This window comes from Coloeus monedula, assembly GCF_965178545.1.
Source record: "Coloeus monedula genome assembly, chromosome: 1".
Classification (NCBI taxonomy): Eukaryota; Metazoa; Chordata; class Aves; order Passeriformes; family Corvidae; genus Coloeus; species Coloeus monedula.
The window spans coordinates 146,262,076-146,281,830 of NC_138781.1; the positions used below are offsets into that span (position 1 = coordinate 146,262,076).

A 19,755-nucleotide genomic window follows, 5' to 3' on the forward strand; every position below is an offset into this window, starting at 1 on the left:
CAGCTCTGCCCCTATAGCAAAACCTAACCAGTAATGACTGCTGTGGGTGTCTATTTTATGTCTCATTGCTGAGTACCAGGGCAGGGCACCTGGGCCCCGGCAGTCCTCTTACCAGCAAACCTAAGGCTCTTGAGAAGGGCTCTGCTCACTAAGAGATCTGTCAGCATCCAGCTGCCCACAAGCCCCTCTGAACATCCCTGTGAAAGGAAATCAAAACACATTAAAAAAACCTGAATGTGTGGTTTATTATATTTAAGATGCTATTTGTCTATAGTGTTTAAATATGTCTGTCACACAGTTATCAGTAAATGAATGTAATTTTACATGTTCAGTATTTTGATATAAAGTACAGGACTACAAGTGTGGTAAAGGAGCATGAGAAATTTCCTTGATGCACGCATCAAACCTTGCAGCACCACTTAAAAGCTCAGAGTAAGGACTCAAAATGCAGTATTACAAGCACTACTAAATCAACCAAGGGACATACCTATATTAAACATTAGAGAAACAAAACAAATGACACAAAGGTTTAATGTTTAAGATTTGATACAGGATTAAAATACTAATATTTTTAATGTCCTGGCTTCAAATTAATAAATATAAAAACAATATAAAAATATACACCAGTTGATAAAAGGATGCACTGAGTAAAGGTTAGAAAGCTAAATTTCACTTTCAAACGTATGCAGGTATGTCTTTAGGGAGAGGATTTCTGTGTAGCTGCGACTGGTCTTTCGGAAGAAGTCCAAGCTAGTGAGCTGTTCAATGTCACGCACACGTGCAGTGTGCATCTTCAGAAGATCTTCAACCCACTTTGATTCATCCTCAGAGCTCTGGGAAAAAAAAAAACAAAACATTTTATAGTAAGTCTTGTCAAAAATCATCTCCAAAGCAAATGCAACTTGTCTACACATTTGTTCCAGATTTGAAGAACCTCTGTGCCTTATTCCGAAATGAATAAGGTAAATGAGTTCCAAGAAAACAGATTTGACTTTCAGCAAGCAAGATGAATCCTACAGTTTTAATTCAGTACCCATTTTAGGATGGGGCTGACACAAAAACAATCATCTAGAAAAAGCTAGGCTCAAGTTGCAGGTGTTTCAGAAAAACAGCCATATGTTTTTAGAAGATTCACTGGTCACTCCATGGTTTTTATCTCACAGAAGGAACTCCATATTAATTATTTTTGTATTACCAAAGGCCAAACTCTAGGCTGTTTGGCTTTGAATCCTACCCCTATACATTATTCTCAATTGACCACTACATCATCTAACACAGTAATATTTTAATCTTTCCACTTTACTTTTAGGAGACCTTTACAATTCTTTACACAGCTGGGACAGTGGTTTATGTAGGTACCTAAAGACTCTTGTTACTGGAACATACATATTTTTCACTGATAGAAAAAAGAATTTCACCAAACATTTCCTGACACACAAAAAAAAAAAAAAAAAAAAAGAAAAATCAGGAAGGTTGTGCTGCCAGAGTGATTGGGGTCAGGTTGTATGCTCTTAGGGGATAGCTGCTGCCTCATGCCTTGTGCCAGCACCAGCACATGTTGGAGTCATCCACAAACTAAGGTAACTTGCAAACACATCAGAAAATCAGCCCTGCAAAACGCTGCAGTGACTGGGACTGGCTGTTTGTGTGCCTTAACCAGCCCAGCAACATGTGCCTTGAGCACTGCACCCAGGCCTGGGCACTGCATGACAGGGAGCAGACATGGGAAAAGGACAAAGCAAACAGGACTTTTCCCCCTTTGGCCCCTCTGGCTGGTACCTCTAAACCACTGGTAGAGAAGCAAGTTAGGAATGGTATCTCCGATATTTAGACTTCATGTGTGTGGCTTGGAAATCTTGCTGATAAAAATCTACTTCTGGGCCTATTCCTGGAAATGAACTCTTTTCTGACTGTCTCAGCAAGGTCCTCCTACCAAGTGACCCTCTCATAGACCAAGACTAAGCTCCAGCAATGCCAGAGCCCATCCAGTGCAGTAGTTGTGCCACAGACCAGGAAGTGGGTCACCCAACAAAAGCCGGGAGGGTGAGCGCGGTCGTTTGCACAGAGGACACAAAGTCCCAGACAGATCACAGCTGGCTGGTCTAAAGCAAATGTCCATGACCGAGTCAGCACCTGTTCAGTTCAAAGCTCTCAGCCCCAAACCAGCTTTCCTCTCCATATCACTAACAACCTGAGGACCAAAACCAGGTCTGGAACAAGAAAAGAAAGATGCAAATTAAGAGGGAAGAGGAGGGAGCGCATCCTGCTCACTCCCCTTTGCCTGCAGTGCCATGCTCCAGGAATGCCACCTGGCAGCATGTGGCTGCAGGAAGCCCCTGCTCAGCCTTCAGCCTGGCAATCAGGAGTCTGCAAACAGGCCTCAACAGGGTTGTTACTGCAAATGCAGCCACTGTGACATTTTTGTTTTCCTCAAGCCTTTCTTCTGAGCAGGAAATCTGCAGAGCTCAAAAGGAAGTTATGAGCAAGCTACAAAGCTCACTTTTTTTGAATACAAGCAGTGTGCAAAAGATCTGCAACATGAATAAATCACAGGACTGTGAGGCTTGTTTAAACCTAGTCCAGCAAGACGGCATTTGCATGACTCCAGAAAAATCAATCCACTGATTTCCATTTTTATTTTTTCTAGTCCACAACCTGCCCATGAAGCCTCAGGTGCAGCAGCAAGGATCTGAAATACAGTGATCAGCTAACATGGTATTATATTGCCACATAATAATGAAGTGTTTACATTTAAAATGACAGTTTTCTCCAACTGTAGAGCTTAGTCTCACCCCCATAATACAGAGAGTTTTAGAAGGAAAAAATAACAATTGATAACACGGAGACAATAGAAATAGGTAATCAATTAGGAGGCTAACCCAAAATCCAGTGGAAAAAACACCAGATATTCTGCACAAGAATCTCTCTGAATATCAAATGGAAAGCTGAACATGATGCATGTAGACAGGTGGGTGAGGAACTCACTTATGAAAAGAAATTTAAATGTTCTGCTGAAGGGAAAACAGTCGCCTAGAGAAAGTTTCCAGTAGTTTCTAGGGTTCCTTCAACTTTGGTCTTGGAAAGGATTTTGTGTAATGTTTTCACACATGCTTCCTGTGCCAAGGTCATTAGTTGCTAGCAAAAAGCCCCAACGGGCAGGAACTCCTGTCAATGCAGAGGAAGACTGGAACAGCACAGTGGAGGATGCAGATGCAGGAGCTCCCAGTATAGCATGAAATTGGGTTATCCAAACCGACACACAGAAGAAAAGCACCTGAGTGTATCAGTTGTGCACAAATGTGAGCCACCATTACAACACAGCTATGGAAAAAGCAAATTATAGGTAGTATCAGAGGAGTTGTGTCCAATGGAAAGAAAACCATTTTCATTTTGAGATCTGAGCTGCAGTACTTAATCTCATTCATGATCCAGGGGAAAAAAAAGATTGGACTGGATGAGATGCACAGGATGTCTGCCAACAGGCTCATCCTCTCTTAAAAGAGCAAAAAAGATCCTGGGTCTTCCATGAATAGAGAGAAGTATATGCTTTGAGAATCATCATAAATCATCTCTAGGGTAAATCCCAAAGAAGGGCTATTTAAGACACAGAAAAATGTTGACACAAGAATAAATGGGCATAACCTCACCATGAATAAACACAGTTTAGAAAAGGAACAAATTCAGATGAGAAGAGTAGTGGTGTTCTTCAGTGGCTGTGTGAAGAGAGAGAATGTGTGTACAGCTAGAGCAGAGGGAAAGCTAATATTTCTTCAAATCTTAAAAGAAAACTGTGGAGATGTTAAGGTAAAATTCCTATGTTATCCATGCATTTCATCCATGAAGTATGGTGAGGTTTTACGCAATCACTTCTTCGGACAAGTAAGATGGAACACCATGTGCAAAAGTAAGACTGATGCTGGATTTCAGTGGTAGAAATTTGCCTAGCTGTATTTTCATTCAAGAGCAACATTTAAATATTTTTGGAGTGGTTCTCTGCTATATAAAAGGCATGGACCAATATCTGCTAATGACCTTGCAGAAGCACTGAAGTTTTTCTCAGACTGTAAATACATACACTGTAAGTAGCACAACCTACAGAGAAAAGAAGGTTGGTTTGAAATGTAAGAAATCAAAAACTAGAAGAGACCATTATTGTAAAGAGCTCATAAAAAGGATTTCAGCAGTTTAAGAGAACTATGACATGCAATATCAGGAGGAAAAAAAAACTTACTTTGTCATAAAATTACATGTGGGCAGAGTTACAAGGGCAGAGACACCAATACCTGCTAAAGTAGTAATTTCCAGATCACTAATTGGATCTTGATTCAGAGAAAAGCAGTCCAGAGAAAAACCACAATGCAATATATGTAGGACATTCTGAGACTCCTGGTGGAAGACATCTCTGCCCAAAGCAGTTGAGAATCTAAACAGGGGAAAGCCAGACCTGCTCAAGAGAGAGGGATACTGCTCCAAAAGCATGGGTTTAAAAAGTGGACCCTGAAAGCAGGAAATGTTTGATGAATGAAAAAGAAACAGTGTTCAAGGTCAATTGTGTTCAGAATTGGAATGACTATTTCTACTTCTAGCTGGAAAAGAAGTCTTTAACTTTTTTTGCCTATACAAAATTTGTAACATCAATGTGTTCATTCAGGAAACGGTTATTTGATGAGTGAGAAAGAAACAGTGTTCCAGGTGAATTGTGTACAGAGTTGGAATGACTATTTCTGCCTGTAGCTGGAACAGGAGTCTTAACTTTTTTGCCAATACAAAATTCATGACATTAATGAGTTCATTCAGGAAACAGTCTCCTGGCAGCCTATAGTGAAGTGTCTGTGTGCAGGAATCCACACAGCTGTGTAACGGGAGAACAAGTTCAGGCGGAAGGACAAGTCTAAATACAGCTGCCTGGGAGCTCTGCTGTCCTCGCAGAGCACTGGAGCCCATGGGGGACCCAACACCCTCCTGCCACACGATCAGCTGCCAAGTGTGCACTTTCTGCAGTGCTGACCAGACCAAAGCCTTCATTAAGATTCTTACAGTAGATGATCTTGCATCCTAATGGAAGATAGGAAAGAAACCAGAAGGGTGTTTGGCTAGCTCTACTATAAGAACCCAGACCTTTCCCTTGCATCAAGGTGTTCTGAAAACAGCAAGAACTACAATTCTACCCTTGGCCGGTTATAGCATCTACTTTTAATACTGTGTGGGTTGGATATAATCATGCTGACTGATGCACCCAGACTGCCGTAGCAGACAAATTGCACTGTACCTGCATATAGAAACTGACCTCCATAAAAACATCAGGCTGGCTGCCAGCACAGTATGTCTACATATACAGCCTCCCCCCAGTCTGTTCTGAAGTTACACTGACAAAACATAGAATCCTACAGGCAATAAACAATACTGCTAACCTACTGTATGTCAGTGCTTCCAGACAATTTTAGGTGCAGTAATAGTTCCATATTGTTGCTGATATAATGGAGGCATGCATTCGCTTAACAGAGGCACTATCCTGTGCTTCCCATTCAAGACATCAGTGAGCACTTGCTTCTAATAGTAATGGGTTTTCACATGTCCCAGGAACGTGTTTACCCCAGAGCTGCAGTAGTGCAACAAAACTTACACTGCAGCTCTCATCATTGTCAGGCCGGTGGGGAAGGATGTATGAGAGCACAGAGAGCGGTCCATCACACTTGTCGGCTGGCTGAGTGAAATCTAAGCAGCTGGTTATGATGGCATAGTAATGAGTTGGAACAGGGATTGCACTGCCTTCCACAAACCTGAGGGAATAAAGCAAATATTTATCCACAAAGGATGAACTTGTTTGGAAGAAGGTTACACAAACAACATGGTCTTTCCTCTCCTACGTGTGAGGACACACATACATTGTTGAGATGTGTTTGATTCCTGAATACTATTGAAAGTGAGCATCCAATTAGCTCACACTGTGCTACAGAATTACCTCCTGCAGCGCTGAAAGGCTTGTTCAGTTCAAAGACATAGAGAGAATGCATTACAGAATTAACAAAAGACTTGAGCATGTAACTCAATAGCACTGCTCTTTAAGTTCTAGAGAATTTTAGAGACAATAGACTCTGTGGAACCTAATTCAGCTTCATCTCAAACCAAGTCAAGGATGAACACAATTTCAAAGTTAAGGTGAAAAGTTAACTGCTGAATTGTCATTTCCTTATTTTTATCACTGTCCTGTCTACATGGGCATTCAGTCCCAATAACTTTAGAAAGAGCTAGAAAATTATGTCCCCTCCCAAAAATCAAATAATGTGCAGATAATTAATTGTTTAAGATAAAGTCATCAGCAAGAGAAGCAACAGCAAACCAATTTAAAGACAAACTCTTACTGTTTTATTTTGTCAGGTGTGTCATGTAAACCATCATAGTCATAGTCAAAGATTGGTCCACTTATAACATTGACTCCGTTTCGTTCAGTGGCATATCTCTTCACCAAAACCCTTTGGAAATAGTTCCACACCTCTGTGGGGAAGAAAACCAAACCAAACAATCAACCAAAAGTAATAAAAAAACCCCAAAACCCAAAACAAACAGAAAAAACCAAACCAAAAAAAACCCCACAGCACATCAAGATTTGGGTAAGTCAAAACATGTCAAGGTTACAAACAGTTTTCTTCTTCCTGAAGATAAAAATCCAGTGGATATTATTTGTGAGATAGTAGGGGAAATCAAAGACTAAGCATTACAGTTACTGCAGCTTCATTCAGTTTTGTCAATAAAGCCTATTCAGGACTCTTTGTTCTCTGTTGATTTTTTTCCCCAACCAGTGATAAAGGAAATGCACGGTACAGCTCCCAGGCTGGCATTACCACAGGCCTTGCACAGAGGTTCTGCTGCTCCTTCACCAAGCTGTAGAAACAGCTATTCACACGTTTTTGATATCTCTGTAAATGCTACCTTTGTCTTTGTTATCTGCTTACAGGGAAATATGCTGGGGTGGTGTGTTTTGGGGGTTTTTATTAATTTTAAAAAGGATACAGCACCACGATTAAAAGCTAAAACCAAGCATTTTAAAAGAAAGGGAAATACAAAGGTCATATTCATTCAGTTAAATTCTCCTTCGATACAAAATGTTTAACTTTTAAACTAAATGCAATCAAAGAGGACCAAAGTCATGTCATTACAGCAGCCTTTGGGAAGAGCATGACACACTTTCTCCCACCATGTCCTCCTCAACCTTAGCAAGTTAAGATTCTTGCAGAGATGGGAAACACACTGGAATCTCCAGTGACATCATTCTTATAGTTCTTTTTTTTCTTCTTTTTTAACTAACAGAAGTGTATGTAAACAAAACTTCTCAAACTTGTAAGAGTTTAACTCTTGTCTTGTCAGCTCAGACCATTAAGTCCATGGTTCCCTGGAGCTGGTGGCAATGCCAGCCTCAGAAAGCTCCCTTGTACACCTTGTTCTAAGCCAGCTGGGGCTGATGCCCAGGGTCCCACCAGCAGTGGTCTAACAAGAACTTCAGCCTAATCACTTGGCAATACCACTCCTCCAGCTGCTCACTCCTCCAATGCATGTGCCTTAACAATAATAAACAGTTCAAAAAGGAAAGATTCCGTCTCTCCTCACTGCCTTGAGTTTTGTATCTAAATCCGAGCCCTGTTCCACTTCCCACTGCAATCGCATACAGAGCAACACAAGGGCAATGTGGTCCCAGCCCAGGGGCATAATTTTTGTAGCTCCAGCAAAGCAGGAGCTGCTTCAGCCAATCTCACTATGGAAAAGATGGACACAGAATTATTGCCTGTGGGGATGGGATGGGACAGTCAATTATAAAAACAAAGCAGAGGAGGGGGCCCTCTGCAGCCAGCATTACCACCAAAGCCAGCAAAGCATAAACTGCCACCTCCTATTTCACCTGTTATGGAAAAAGATCCTTATAATCAGCTTATACTTGGCTCTCAGCACTGCAACCTGCATACATGGAGTGGTCTGTAATTCTGCAGGAATGACATTAGTACCAGAATTTTTTTGCAAGGAATCCTTCACCCACTTGTGATGAAGATGGCCACTAGACAAAATGAGCTGCTAGAGGTGGGTTGTTCTCCTGTGATTAGCATTTCAGCAAAATACTGAGATTAACATTAGCATAAAGAGCACTTTTATGAAGTGACTCAGGAGCGGGAAATCCCTGATAATTTTTCACTACGTAATCAGTCAAGAGCTTTTGCTCAAATTTCCAGCAAGCATCACCACTTGGTCCTACACAGAGGCTTTTCAGTTAAAAACACTCTTTTCTGGTTAAAAAGAAACAGGCTCCCATAGGCTTTGATGTTTATCCAAACCTCTCTGGCCTAAAATCTTAATTGGAAATCTCACAAGAACAGGCTCTTGAGATTCTTCCAAGGCTTGTCAATCCCTGCCAAGCCAAAAATACCACCAGAATAGCCTGATGGTTTTCCTACCTCTTGGCAAGACTAGAGAGAAAAGGGATGTGCAGACAAAAGAAATGTTAATATTATAATCCTGCAGCACTGAAAGTTTCAGACAGGTTTAAATCATCCCTCATTTTCCATAAATTGGTTTTCTCTTTTTTCTTTATAGGTAATAAATATGTTCAGTCTCCTTCTAAGGGCATGGAGAGAAAAATCAAATCTAATCACTTGTCCCCGAACTACAAAATGCCAAGGACACACTCCCAGGCTTGAACATGCTCTCAGGCTCCAGCTGTTGCCTAAGTATGTTCCACACTAGCTTGGGCTACAGACAAGAGAATCTGAATGATCTTGCAGACAGTGAATTACTGTGAAATAAAGCACAACTGCTGACCTACAGCACGTCTGTGCTCTTACCTTAGCCCAGCACCAAGGAAAATAAACTTTTCTTAAGCCTTTCTTGTGGTATTTATTTATTATTTATTTATATTGTGGCATATATAGCCTGCCCATACCTAGCACTATACAGGCGCCCACAGGTATTATCTGCTGGCTATAGGTAACTGAATTTTATGTTCTAAACTTCTCCCATCAGTTCATACCATAATCCAACACACAGTAAAAAAAAAAGCTTGTTGTTAAAGAGAAGTATAGTCATGGAAAAAAGCACTTACTTTTGAAGGCAGGATACATTGGAATTATATTTGTTATTAGAAAAGCATCATATTTTGCTTCTGCAGAGGAACTTAATTCTGAAAACAGTGAAACAGAAAAATATTAATAAGATGAAATATAAGAATTTCATAAAAGATATAAATGTTTTGAAAATGGCTTCAGATCTTAACCAAAGGGAATACTATAATCTAAACAGCAATCTGAATGCTATATCCAGAAATGCACATTACATACACAAAATTTGTCTTTAACATGACAGCTGAGCATGGAAAGGAAGGATTTTATCTTTACTTCAACTGTCAGTCTGTTGAAACTATTTTCATATAGCTCATCTATTTTTGCTCTCTTTTTAAAAGGCAGAGAGCTGCTCTGCAGGCATTTACAAAAGAGGCCAACAATTTTCTGGGAAAGAAGTGTGGAATTATCTTTTAGTTCTGAGCAAGCCTTTGCACCAGTAATTCCATTTCAGAAATCCACCATAAAATATTTCAGCCACTGAGTGAGGAAGGCAGAGCAATGAAGTTCACAGCTGTGAGAAAGTTGTGCCCCTTCAACATTTACTATTCCCAGAAGATCACTGCTCCAATACTGGAGTAAAGCAAGTGCATCAGGAGAATCAAGAACACTTGTTTACACAGGCTTTCTACTATCACTATTTCTATAGGATGGTAGAAACTTTTACAGTATGCAAAAGTCTAATTTGGATTTATGAATTAAAAATATGTTTATCTTACTGGTGGTTTGAATTCAAAATTAGTCTGTTTTTATCTGGTGGAGTTTGCCTGGAGTATGTTCATACCAAAGGTTTTCCCTAACAAAACAAGACAATTGCAAAATCCCTAGGTACTAAAAAGCTATCTAAACTTACGAGGAGGGAAGAGGAATCCATAGGAGAGCTGTTTGTCGCCTCGGTATGCGGCGCAGCTCTGGCTGTTTCCTGGAGAAATGCGGAGGTCAGGCCTCACACAGCTGGCCAGGTGCTCCGGGACACCTGATACCTCTGCCTGTATTGAGGAACATGGAGAAAGCAAAAAAAAGTAATTTCAGCTTTTACAGATAAAAGGAAACAGTTGACAGACTGCACAGAAGGCCTTGTGTAGTAAAATAAACCACTACAACCTAATCCTGCTCCTGCATTGCTACACAGTCCCTTCTTCAGGGAAATATCCATGGGAGATAATTCAAATGAAGGCACTCATAATAAAACAACCCCCCACTGAACAAAACAAGAGAAGAAATATATGACCCTTCTGCCTTAAAATTCTTCTCTCATGAAGGAAATAAAAGAATCTGGGCATTGTTTACAGAGGTACTTGACATCATTTCTGGTGCGAAAATTTCCCTGGGAAAGGGAAATTTTAGGACTTCAAGAACACGGATACCAAAAAACTTTCCCCAGGATTTTTTAAGCACATTTCAAGAGTAGAGACAGCTCTAACCTGTTTGGAAATAGTGTAGGATGTCCAGAGAGGCATCAGGAATGTTTCACTGTAGCCACTTTCAAAGTCGTGATGATGCAAGATATTGTATTTTGTGCGGTACAGTACTGCAGGGCGTCCATATAAAAGATGCTTCTCTAAAGATCAAAAGAAATTACATTTACATTTATTACTAAAAATCTTAAGGATGAAAAAAAGAAAAATGGGCTTGGCTTTTTGTCAAATGCTGATTTTTCAGTGATCATTAATGGGATATTGACACCAAATAATTACTAAGGAAATCTTTTGAAAGAGAGAGAAACAGCTCTTCAACTGTTCTGGCTGCAATCCCCATTCCAGGCTCACAATACCCTTTGGGATTAAAAGTCCCTTCTACACTTGAAAGCTTGTTTGTGTCACAGGTTGGAGAGAGGGTATTTTTCCAAACACTGGAGACTCTTCAATTATCTTTGTGTCCACATTTCAGTCACATATGAGGTGATAAGTACTTTTCTTCATAGCTTTAAATCCGTCCCTGGTCTATCAGTCTTGCCACTCTTCTCTGGACTTTCTCTCCTTCCTAAGTTTTCTGTAAAGTCCCTCTCAAAACAGAGGCAAAAGTGACCACTCACTAAAAGAGTAGTTTTTTCCCCACTTGGCTGATACAGATTAGTTCTGAAGACTGATGTGATATTTTTTGTCAGTAAAATCAAAGAAACAAACTAAGAAAAAAGCCTTTTCCTAACTTTGGCTACAAAAAGATACCTCCAGCTCTGTAAAAACTGCCCTTCTTCTGTCTTGGTGATGTTATGGTTAAATGTCCTTAGATAACTCTGACAACCTTGCTTATAAAAAGACAAAAACATTGAAAGAGATAGAAGAAAAATAGATTTCCTGGATAATCTTGCATTGCCCTGTAGAGTTCATTGAATTTGATAACCTTTTGGCAAACACACATGGCTTGCTTTTGGAAATTAAAACAGAAAATTAAAATAGAAACAAGGAAAGCAGCCTAACACAATTCCCAGATAGGCATTTAACCTGAAAGAAAAGGGCATGTTTTATTAGTGCTTGACTACAAACACAGGATGTTTTTATAGGGCACAAGAAAAAAAGTAGGAAAAGCCTAGTCTAAGGACAAAGATGATAAACTTGCTTTATTCAAGAGAAGCTGAAGTCATCTTTTTCTTCTGCCTGTGAATAACGACATCGTGCACTGTGCAGGAGAAGGGAATTAAATAAACGCAGGAAGATCTGCAAACAGGTGCTACAGCTTGTCTTGAAGTAAAACAAAACTTGCATGCAGCAGAACTGCTTGTTTAAATAAGGACACACCATGCCATTTAACAGAGAATTGACAAATGAGCAAGTGCAATTGGTTTGAATGCTCACATATTAAAATATATCAAAATACTATTTTTATATTACTACAGCGAAGAAGAATGAAAACTATAAACCAAAATAAAGATGTTGAGATTTGAACTACAGCAGTGACGGAGTTTTTTCCTGATGCCAGAAACTGTCACAGTGAGGAGTAGCTCTTCATCGATTGGGAAAATCAGTTTAACAAGATGAAAGCTGCAGAAAGGCAATTTAACTCACAAAGAGGAGGAATTACATCACATTTAGAAACTAAAGGATAGGCTGCATTGCCTGTTCACAACAGAGAAACTGAAAATACCTTCATAAAGTATTGCCTTCATAAGGGAATTGAAACAAATCTCCTTAACCATCTGAACAATACAATTTGAGATACCTCAAAAATCCGTGTCTAAACTCAAAGCTTCAGAATTTGTTAATCTGGACAATTGTTATGGTAAGGGAAATGCTGTGAATTGTTATGCTGAACTTGATCACCACTGTGAGAAGGAAAACTCTGCTTTGGTTCACCTTTCAACTCAGTAGTGCTGCTCAGAAAAGTAGTGCTCCTCTGCTCCTATTGCTCCACTTTAACCTGGACCACGGCCCTGATGCAGCTGAGAATGCAGTCACACAGAAGTCAGCGCTGGCACACAGCAGGAACTAGTGTCCAGGAGAGCTGGGAATGCTTTCTCCTGGGAGTAACATTGACTTGAACACTGAAGAGGAACAGAATTGCGCTCAGCAGCCTAAACTAGCAGAGCACTTGTTTCACTCTATAACCTGCACCCTAAGAGCCAAGCATTAAGACCTAGTCAGGGATTGTCAAAGCAGCTGTAGCATCCTTTCTAGGTGAAACCTGAGCCTGGATAACTATGGGAAAACACAGCATGCAAACAGAGTCTGGTTTTTCCCCCACTTACAGCCTGTGGTTGAACGGAGTACTACCTCATGCACCCTCTCCTTTCCTCATGTCTCTACCTTCACATCTGAGCTTAAAACTTCTGAAGGTGACAGAGTGGAAGAATTAAAACTCACATCACTTTGAACAATGCTTTAGTCCCAGTTCAGCAAAAGGTAGTGTGCACTTCGTCACATGAGCAGTGCTTCATCCCGAGATCCCACATATCTCATGTGTGTCTGTGTGCTACTTCAGCAGTTACTCGAAAAGACAATTTACCACACTTAACCACACCAGGAGCTGCTCTGGTATTAACGACGTAAAGTAATTTACAAAAGAAAATGAAATCAGCTTTCATCAACTGAGGCAGCAGGCTCTTACCTTCTGTTCCCTTGACATGAAAGCGCTTGTTGAGTTCATCCAACTTGTTCTTCTCAAGAATAGAAAAAAAAGGAACAAAATTAGGACCACTGGAGCACTCTGACATCTCATTTTACTAGGCATCTAACACAACAAAACTAGTACTGTAAGACAGTGATGATTTTCTTATCTTCACTTATACAAAAAGCCATAATTGTTCCAAGAGGGCAAAAGACTTCACAGGAGGGACCTGGGGAAATTCTTACAGATCAAATCCTCTCAAACAAGTAAAATGGCTACAGCTTTACCAAAAACTACTGCTAGTAGTGGAGGCCTTCACAGATCCTAAACACCTACCTTATCATCACATGTACATCCTATATCAAAATCTGATGCAGAAGGTAGAGCTACAGGATACAGTGGTTTAGCAACTTCATCTGGCACAGTTGGTTTATAAACATTGGCTCTCAGCAGGTGATTTAAACTTCCATGGGTGCCATTATTGGGAGCAGGCTTTAATCCAAGCAGATCTATGAAACCACCGAGGAAAAAATGAATGGTGGTTAGACTCCAAACATGTATTCAGCAGCAACTCTATCAAGCCAAGACATTTATTAGTAATACTGTTTACACCTACAGCATGTTAATGAAAGCTTTTAATGTAATAAAAACACTGATCTTTTGTCCAAGTCATAAAATTGCAAATGCCACATGAATAGTATCTTTGCTTTCATGACAAAATGTTAATTTGCACCAAGACACTGGAAAAGTTTTAAACTGTACAGAGTTTTATTGTAACTACTCCTTCAGCTTCCAGTGCAAACCTATGCTCAATGTGCTGACCTTACACCAAACATCTGCAACACATTGATTTATGAAAAAGGGCTAACTACCCCTTAGGTAATACATATTTGGGAAAAAAAATGTGAATCACATCTTTGAAACACCTTGAAGTTTTACTGTGAATTACATGTTGAAAATTTCATTTTTCGAGAAAATCAGTACTAAAGAAAAGATCTTAATGAATATCTGTAAACATCATGAGATTCTTCTTCGTGGCTTCAGTGCAAATTCGGGAAACATAATCATACCAGGAAACGCCATAGAAAACTAAGTGACCAGCCTGAGCTGCTGCATGAGATGTGCAGGTGCAGAAGCAAGTCTCTGAACAGAAACATCTTTCCTAGACTGCTGAGATGTGGACACCACACATTGTAGGGGTGTCCATTTGATCTCTGTCAAGCTGCACACATCCTAACTATAGTAACGCCCTTTACTGGCCAGCACCAGAGCAAACTGAGACCCCTGAGATGTGCCTTCAGCCCTCCTGGCAAGTGCTTGGGAAAGGGGGACTAGGAAAAAAACACTGGGAGGAAGTCAGGGCATGAGCTCATGGGTACCTAAATGAAGCCCTGGTAAAATAAGTTGCTGCTTTTGCAACTTCTCAAGCAGACAGCTTACCACACATGACGTTGTACAGTTCAATGTTTTCAAAAGGAGGCACTTTGGTCTTGTACTTGAAGGTAGGACCATAACCTATAAAGACAGTCTTAAAAAAAAAATAGAAAGAAGAACATGAAGGAAGAACTTTAAAATGTGGGGGTTTTCACTGAATACTTACATTTCAGAGACTTTCAACTTCTTCTGCCTTCAATGACCCTCCCACACATTGCTCGTACCTGCATGCTGTTTATCTTGTTGTCATAGCCATGGTCTCCGTGAAAGAAACATTTTCCTGTTGGTTTCTTGTAAACATCCACAGCTTTCCTAAATTGAAAAAGTATTAGAAAATTTCCTCAAAGGTGTCTGACCTGACAATATCCTTTGGGGGCAGGAAGGATAAGGTTACAGGACAATGCATTGTTTATCTTTCTTGAATAGCAGTAGTAGGACTGCAGGCTTATACAGCATCCCCAGGGTTTCTCCCTCTACTCCCACTCTAAGAAACAACTATTATTGATAAAAACCTTAGTATCTATTATTTTCTCAGACCTTCTCATATCACATAATCTCCTGCAGGCTGAAGGTGTTGGACCATACTCTTCCAATCCTCAAAAGGCCAACAGAGGCTGCTCAGAAAGCACCTTTGTGATGTTACAGTGCCACAGTGTCATACAATGCTACAAAGTGCTTTCGCCTGTTTGCCTTTAGCCCAATAAACAAAAATGGGGGGCAGAAACAAAGCTGAAAAAATAAAGATTTTCATGAACAGAAATAGCTGGGATGATAAGTGCTCTACCATAGGAATGATAATTATCAGCTTGTTATTGAGATGGGTTTTTTACAAAATAAGTGGAAAAATAAGTATTGTGTCATAGGAATTATAATCACCAGTTTATTTCAGAGTACTTCCATACAGTTTTATAGGGCTATGTGCAGGCAAGACATGCAGAGGACCACATTATCCTACAAATTAATTTCTTCATGTGCAATAAAATAATGCTCAGTCAAAGCTTGATTTTGGCCTTGTATTTATATCTATGTTTATATACTAGAGTTACAGCAATCAGGCTGTAACTACCAATTACACTTACACTAATGAATGAATTAGTGGTGAATGAGAGCTCTGAAAATTCATAAATAAGCCAAAGAAAGACTGATGTAATTAGTAAGAAATTACTAAATGTAAATCAACCTGGGCAATCCCATAAATTCCAGTAAAAGCTTTTATAGGCGTAAAATTCAGAGTGTGATTCTTTGAAATATACATAACCCCAGCCACAGGGCAGCCTGCCAGCAGCCAGTGGAGTTATGCAAGAAAGCAAATGGGGTTTCTCATTCAGTGCTTCAGCAGAGTGATTCTTGCATAATTCATGGAAAGATAAGCACAGATGTCAAAAGCCACTTACAACACACTGTGTGTTTGCCTGGCAGCTATATGGGCAAAAAACCCTACCATAATTTAAAGCTCATAACAGACTACCATGAGCCAAAAGCTGTGTCATCTTCCAAGAAGCACTGAGTCAGATTCATACAAAAAAGACCCTACCATTCTCACACTGTAATACACAACACGTGTCAAAGTATAGTCAAATGGAAAGCTGTGCATGATCCATAAACAAAGGCTACTCCTCTCCTGTTCACTCTATACATGTATGTGCCAATTTGTTTTTCCTCATTCAATTTTTAGCTAACTAATAAATACTGCCCATATTCTATATCCAAAAATTCAGAGTCATATGGTTAAGAGCAACCCAAACCAGAGTTTTTCCTGAGCTAAAGCATCCTGGCTTTCTGTGGATTTGTTTTGAAACACAGTACATTGCCAGCACAACACTTTGATGGCCACCCCTCATATCCTTCCACATGTTCTCAGGCATTCACCCACTCTGCCAGTATCTCCATTTTCTTTCCATTCATCCATTTCATCCACTCAGACTCTTGCTCCCTCACATCCCCTCACCACATAAGCCTGCCCCTTCCTCCCACAATCCCTGCTCCTCAGTTGGAGTAAGCTTGCACCTCATTAGAAAGGCTTATCAGTTTCTACATTTGAGCTAATCAGTCAAAAACCACAAAGCTGCTTGAGCACATCAGTTTGGGTTTCTAACTTCTATCCAGCAATTGATTTTCCCACACTTTAAAATATTTTGTGTTCTAAACCACATCCTCATGCACGAAATGTGATCGAACCTCACACAGATTTCAAAACTCCTCTTGCTCACAGGGTAGAGGTAGATGCAAACAGACAGGGCAATCCTAAGTGTCCCATTTCCTCAGAAGAAAAGACTGAAAATTGGGATGGAAGCAAAAGCAAGGGTTACCTTGCCACATGCCATTTGCGATCCACCAGTAAATGGACATCCTCAATTCTTCGGTTGTTGGCATAGTGCAAACGTTTAGGCAGGTGCTGTTTCAAGTAAGGCTTGAAGTGCTGGTCAGGCTTTCTACACTGAAAAATAAATGGTTACAAATAGCACACTGTGAGTTAGCTTAAGATGCACATAAAACCTTTGACTACAGAAATCAAGCTGTTAAGGGCAGCACTGATGATGTCTGGGAAACAAAGTGTACATCTAGAATATGTAGTCCAGTCATTTCTGTCCAGTATTTACATGCAGCCAAGGCCCAGGGAGGCATTCAAAGATAAATTTAGATAGTTTCATCCTCATGACAGTCTTTATGAAACTATCAAACAAAATGTCACATATACTTAACTCACAGATGAAGAATTCTAACTGGACCAAAGCTTAAGTTCCAGAGGACGACTGATGCTCAAAAATACACCTCATCTGCAGATATATTTAAAGCCATCTGGTTACAAAATTTGGGGGGTTTTGTTTTAATTTTAAACACTTTTCTTCCATTAAAGGCAAGGTTAGAGTTGAAGGCTATTAAATGCACTTTTTCAGCGTCTTTAAAGTGCTAGTAAAATGTTTACCCTAAAAGATTACTTTCCAATTCTGAAGCAATGAATAAATAGACTCAATTCAGGGAGTAAAGACAGTCCAGGAGATTCTGTCTCTGCACTGCCCAAAAAGGTTATAAAAGCTACTAGAGCAGAAAACAGTGAAAAACATGACAAACATTAATCTGTGTGCATGAAGGGCACCATTTAACATTCTTTATTTATGATAATGGTTGATTGATTTTCCTGACTAAAGAGTGAGAAAAGCAAGCTGAATAATGCCACAAATCAAGAAGTGAACAGTGAATTATAGACAGATACCTCCCAGTCCTAAATACTTACTGTAAGGTTGGCAACAATCACTTTAGGATCATCTGTTAAGCAAAGGAAAAAAAAAAGAAAAGATTAAAAATTTGCAGAAGAAAACACAAGTTTTACATAAGCACACTTCCTAATACTTCCCTGACCTTTACTAAAAGTGTTTTGTATGTATCATAGAATAAACCAAATCATTTGGGTTGGAAAAGACCTTTAAGATCATGAAGTGCAACCCTTAATCCAGCACTGCCAAGTCTATCACTAAACCATGTCCACAAGTGCCCCATCTTTTAAACACCTCCAGGGATTGTTACTCCACCACTTTCCTGGGTGGCCTTTTCCAGTGCCTGACCACCCTTTTTAATAAAGAATTTTTTCCTAATATCCAATTTGAACTTCCCCTGGTGCAACTTGAGGCCATTTCCTCTTGTCCTGTCACTTATTACACCTGGGAGAAGAGACCAACCTCAAGCTGGCTACAGCCTCCTTTCAGGGAGTTGAAGAGAGTGATAAGGTCTCCCCTGAGCCTCCAGGCTAAACACTCCCAGCTCCCTCAGCTGCTCCTCATCAGACTTGTGCTCCAGGCAGACCCTTCACCAGCTCCATTGCCCTTCTCTGGACAAACCCCACATGCTCAATGTCCTTTTTTGAGTAAGGGGCCCAAATATGAACCCAAGATTTGAGGTGTGGCCTCACCAGTGCCAAGTACAGGGGGACAATCCCTGCCCTGGTCCTGCTGGCCACACTGTTTCTGATACAGGTTAGGACACCACTGGCCTCCTTGGCCACCTGGGCACACACTGGCTCATGTTCAGTCACTGTTGACCAGCACCCCCAGCTCCTTTTCCAAGGACAGCTTTCCAGCCACTGTTCCCCAGCCTGCAGCACTACATGGGGTTGTTGTGACCCAAGTGCAGGACCCAGCATCTGACCTTGTTGAACCTCATACCATTGGCCTTGGCCCATTGATCCAGCCTGTCCAGATCCTTCTGCAGAGCTCTCCTACCCTCCAGCAGATCAACACTCATGCCCGGCTTGGTGTTATCTGCAAATTGATTCAGGGTACCCTTGATCCTCTCATTCAGATCATCAATAAAGATATTAAACAGAACTGGCCCTGACACTGAGCCCTGGGGAACACTCTGGACCTGGCCATCCAGACAGTTTTTACCCAGTGAAGGGTGCCCCTGTCCAAGCCACAGGCTTCCAGTTTCTCCAAGAGAATGATGTGGGACACAGGACACAATATCAAAGACTTTACATGAGTCCAGGTAGACAATATCCACAGAAGCAGGTCACCTTGTCATAGGAGATCAAGCTGGACAAGCAGGACCTGCTTTTCCTACACCCATGCTGGATGGGCCAGATCCCCTGGTTGTCCTGCATGTGCCATGTGATGGCTTGGCCATATGTAGTTGCTTAGGTAGTGTTCTCACTGTTTTATGATCTGGGCCTTAGCTTAATACTTATTTTATTTTCTGAAAACACAGACTTTCAAGACTTTTGGCTGTTTTATTTTAAAATAAAACATTATCTCCAAATACAATGACCTTCCTTGAAAAATTTTGAAAGCACATTTGAATGCAACAATGCACTCTGTTAGAAGCAGCAAGATAAATATGTAGCATTTTCTGGTCACTTTTAATGTTTGACCGATTTCATAGGCTACTACTGAGTAAGTGAAAAGCCACAGTAAAATATTCTGGATTTGTCTTTGGGCTATTAAAGGGACGTGCAAGATGTAGAAAGACCAAACCCAGTAACACTAACTATTTTCTTCTGTGGGGTGGGGGAAGCATTTTTCAGTCATGAGAGAAAAACGGGCTAAAAGAAAATCTTCAGACATGAAAATCTCGTGTTCAAATACTATTGTTTTGGTTGCTTAAGGCATGATCTTGCTGAGGTTGAAATAGGCTCTACTGACTCTCAAAACACAAGGTGCAGGCTTTTGCATTGCAAAGGTGT

At 40.4% G+C, this 19,755-nt stretch overlaps 1 protein-coding gene across 1 annotated transcript in view; it reads right to left on the reverse strand.

Annotated features, from left to right (window-relative positions):
- Positions 1–339: 339 nt before the first annotated feature.
- ENPP2 (ectonucleotide pyrophosphatase/phosphodiesterase 2) overlaps positions 340–19,755 on the reverse strand; it is a gene marked incomplete at its 5' end in the record, with an annotated part of 56,495 nt that continues 37,079 nt past the window's right edge. The window contains 12 exons of the mRNA XM_082288184.1: positions 340–833; positions 5,624–5,780; positions 6,363–6,495; positions 9,086–9,163; positions 9,955–10,090; positions 10,526–10,662; positions 13,146–13,194; positions 13,482–13,654; positions 14,586–14,673; positions 14,804–14,891; positions 16,889–17,016; positions 17,815–17,846. Coding sequence (XP_082144310.1) covers positions 663–833; positions 5,624–5,780; positions 6,363–6,495; positions 9,086–9,163; positions 9,955–10,090; positions 10,526–10,662; positions 13,146–13,194; positions 13,482–13,654; positions 14,586–14,673; positions 14,804–14,891; positions 16,889–17,016; positions 17,815–17,846 — 1,370 coding nt within the window. The 3' untranslated portion in view covers positions 340–662. The remainder of the gene's footprint in view (positions 834–5,623; positions 5,781–6,362; positions 6,496–9,085; positions 9,164–9,954; positions 10,091–10,525; positions 10,663–13,145; positions 13,195–13,481; positions 13,655–14,585; positions 14,674–14,803; positions 14,892–16,888; positions 17,017–17,814; positions 17,847–19,755) is intronic.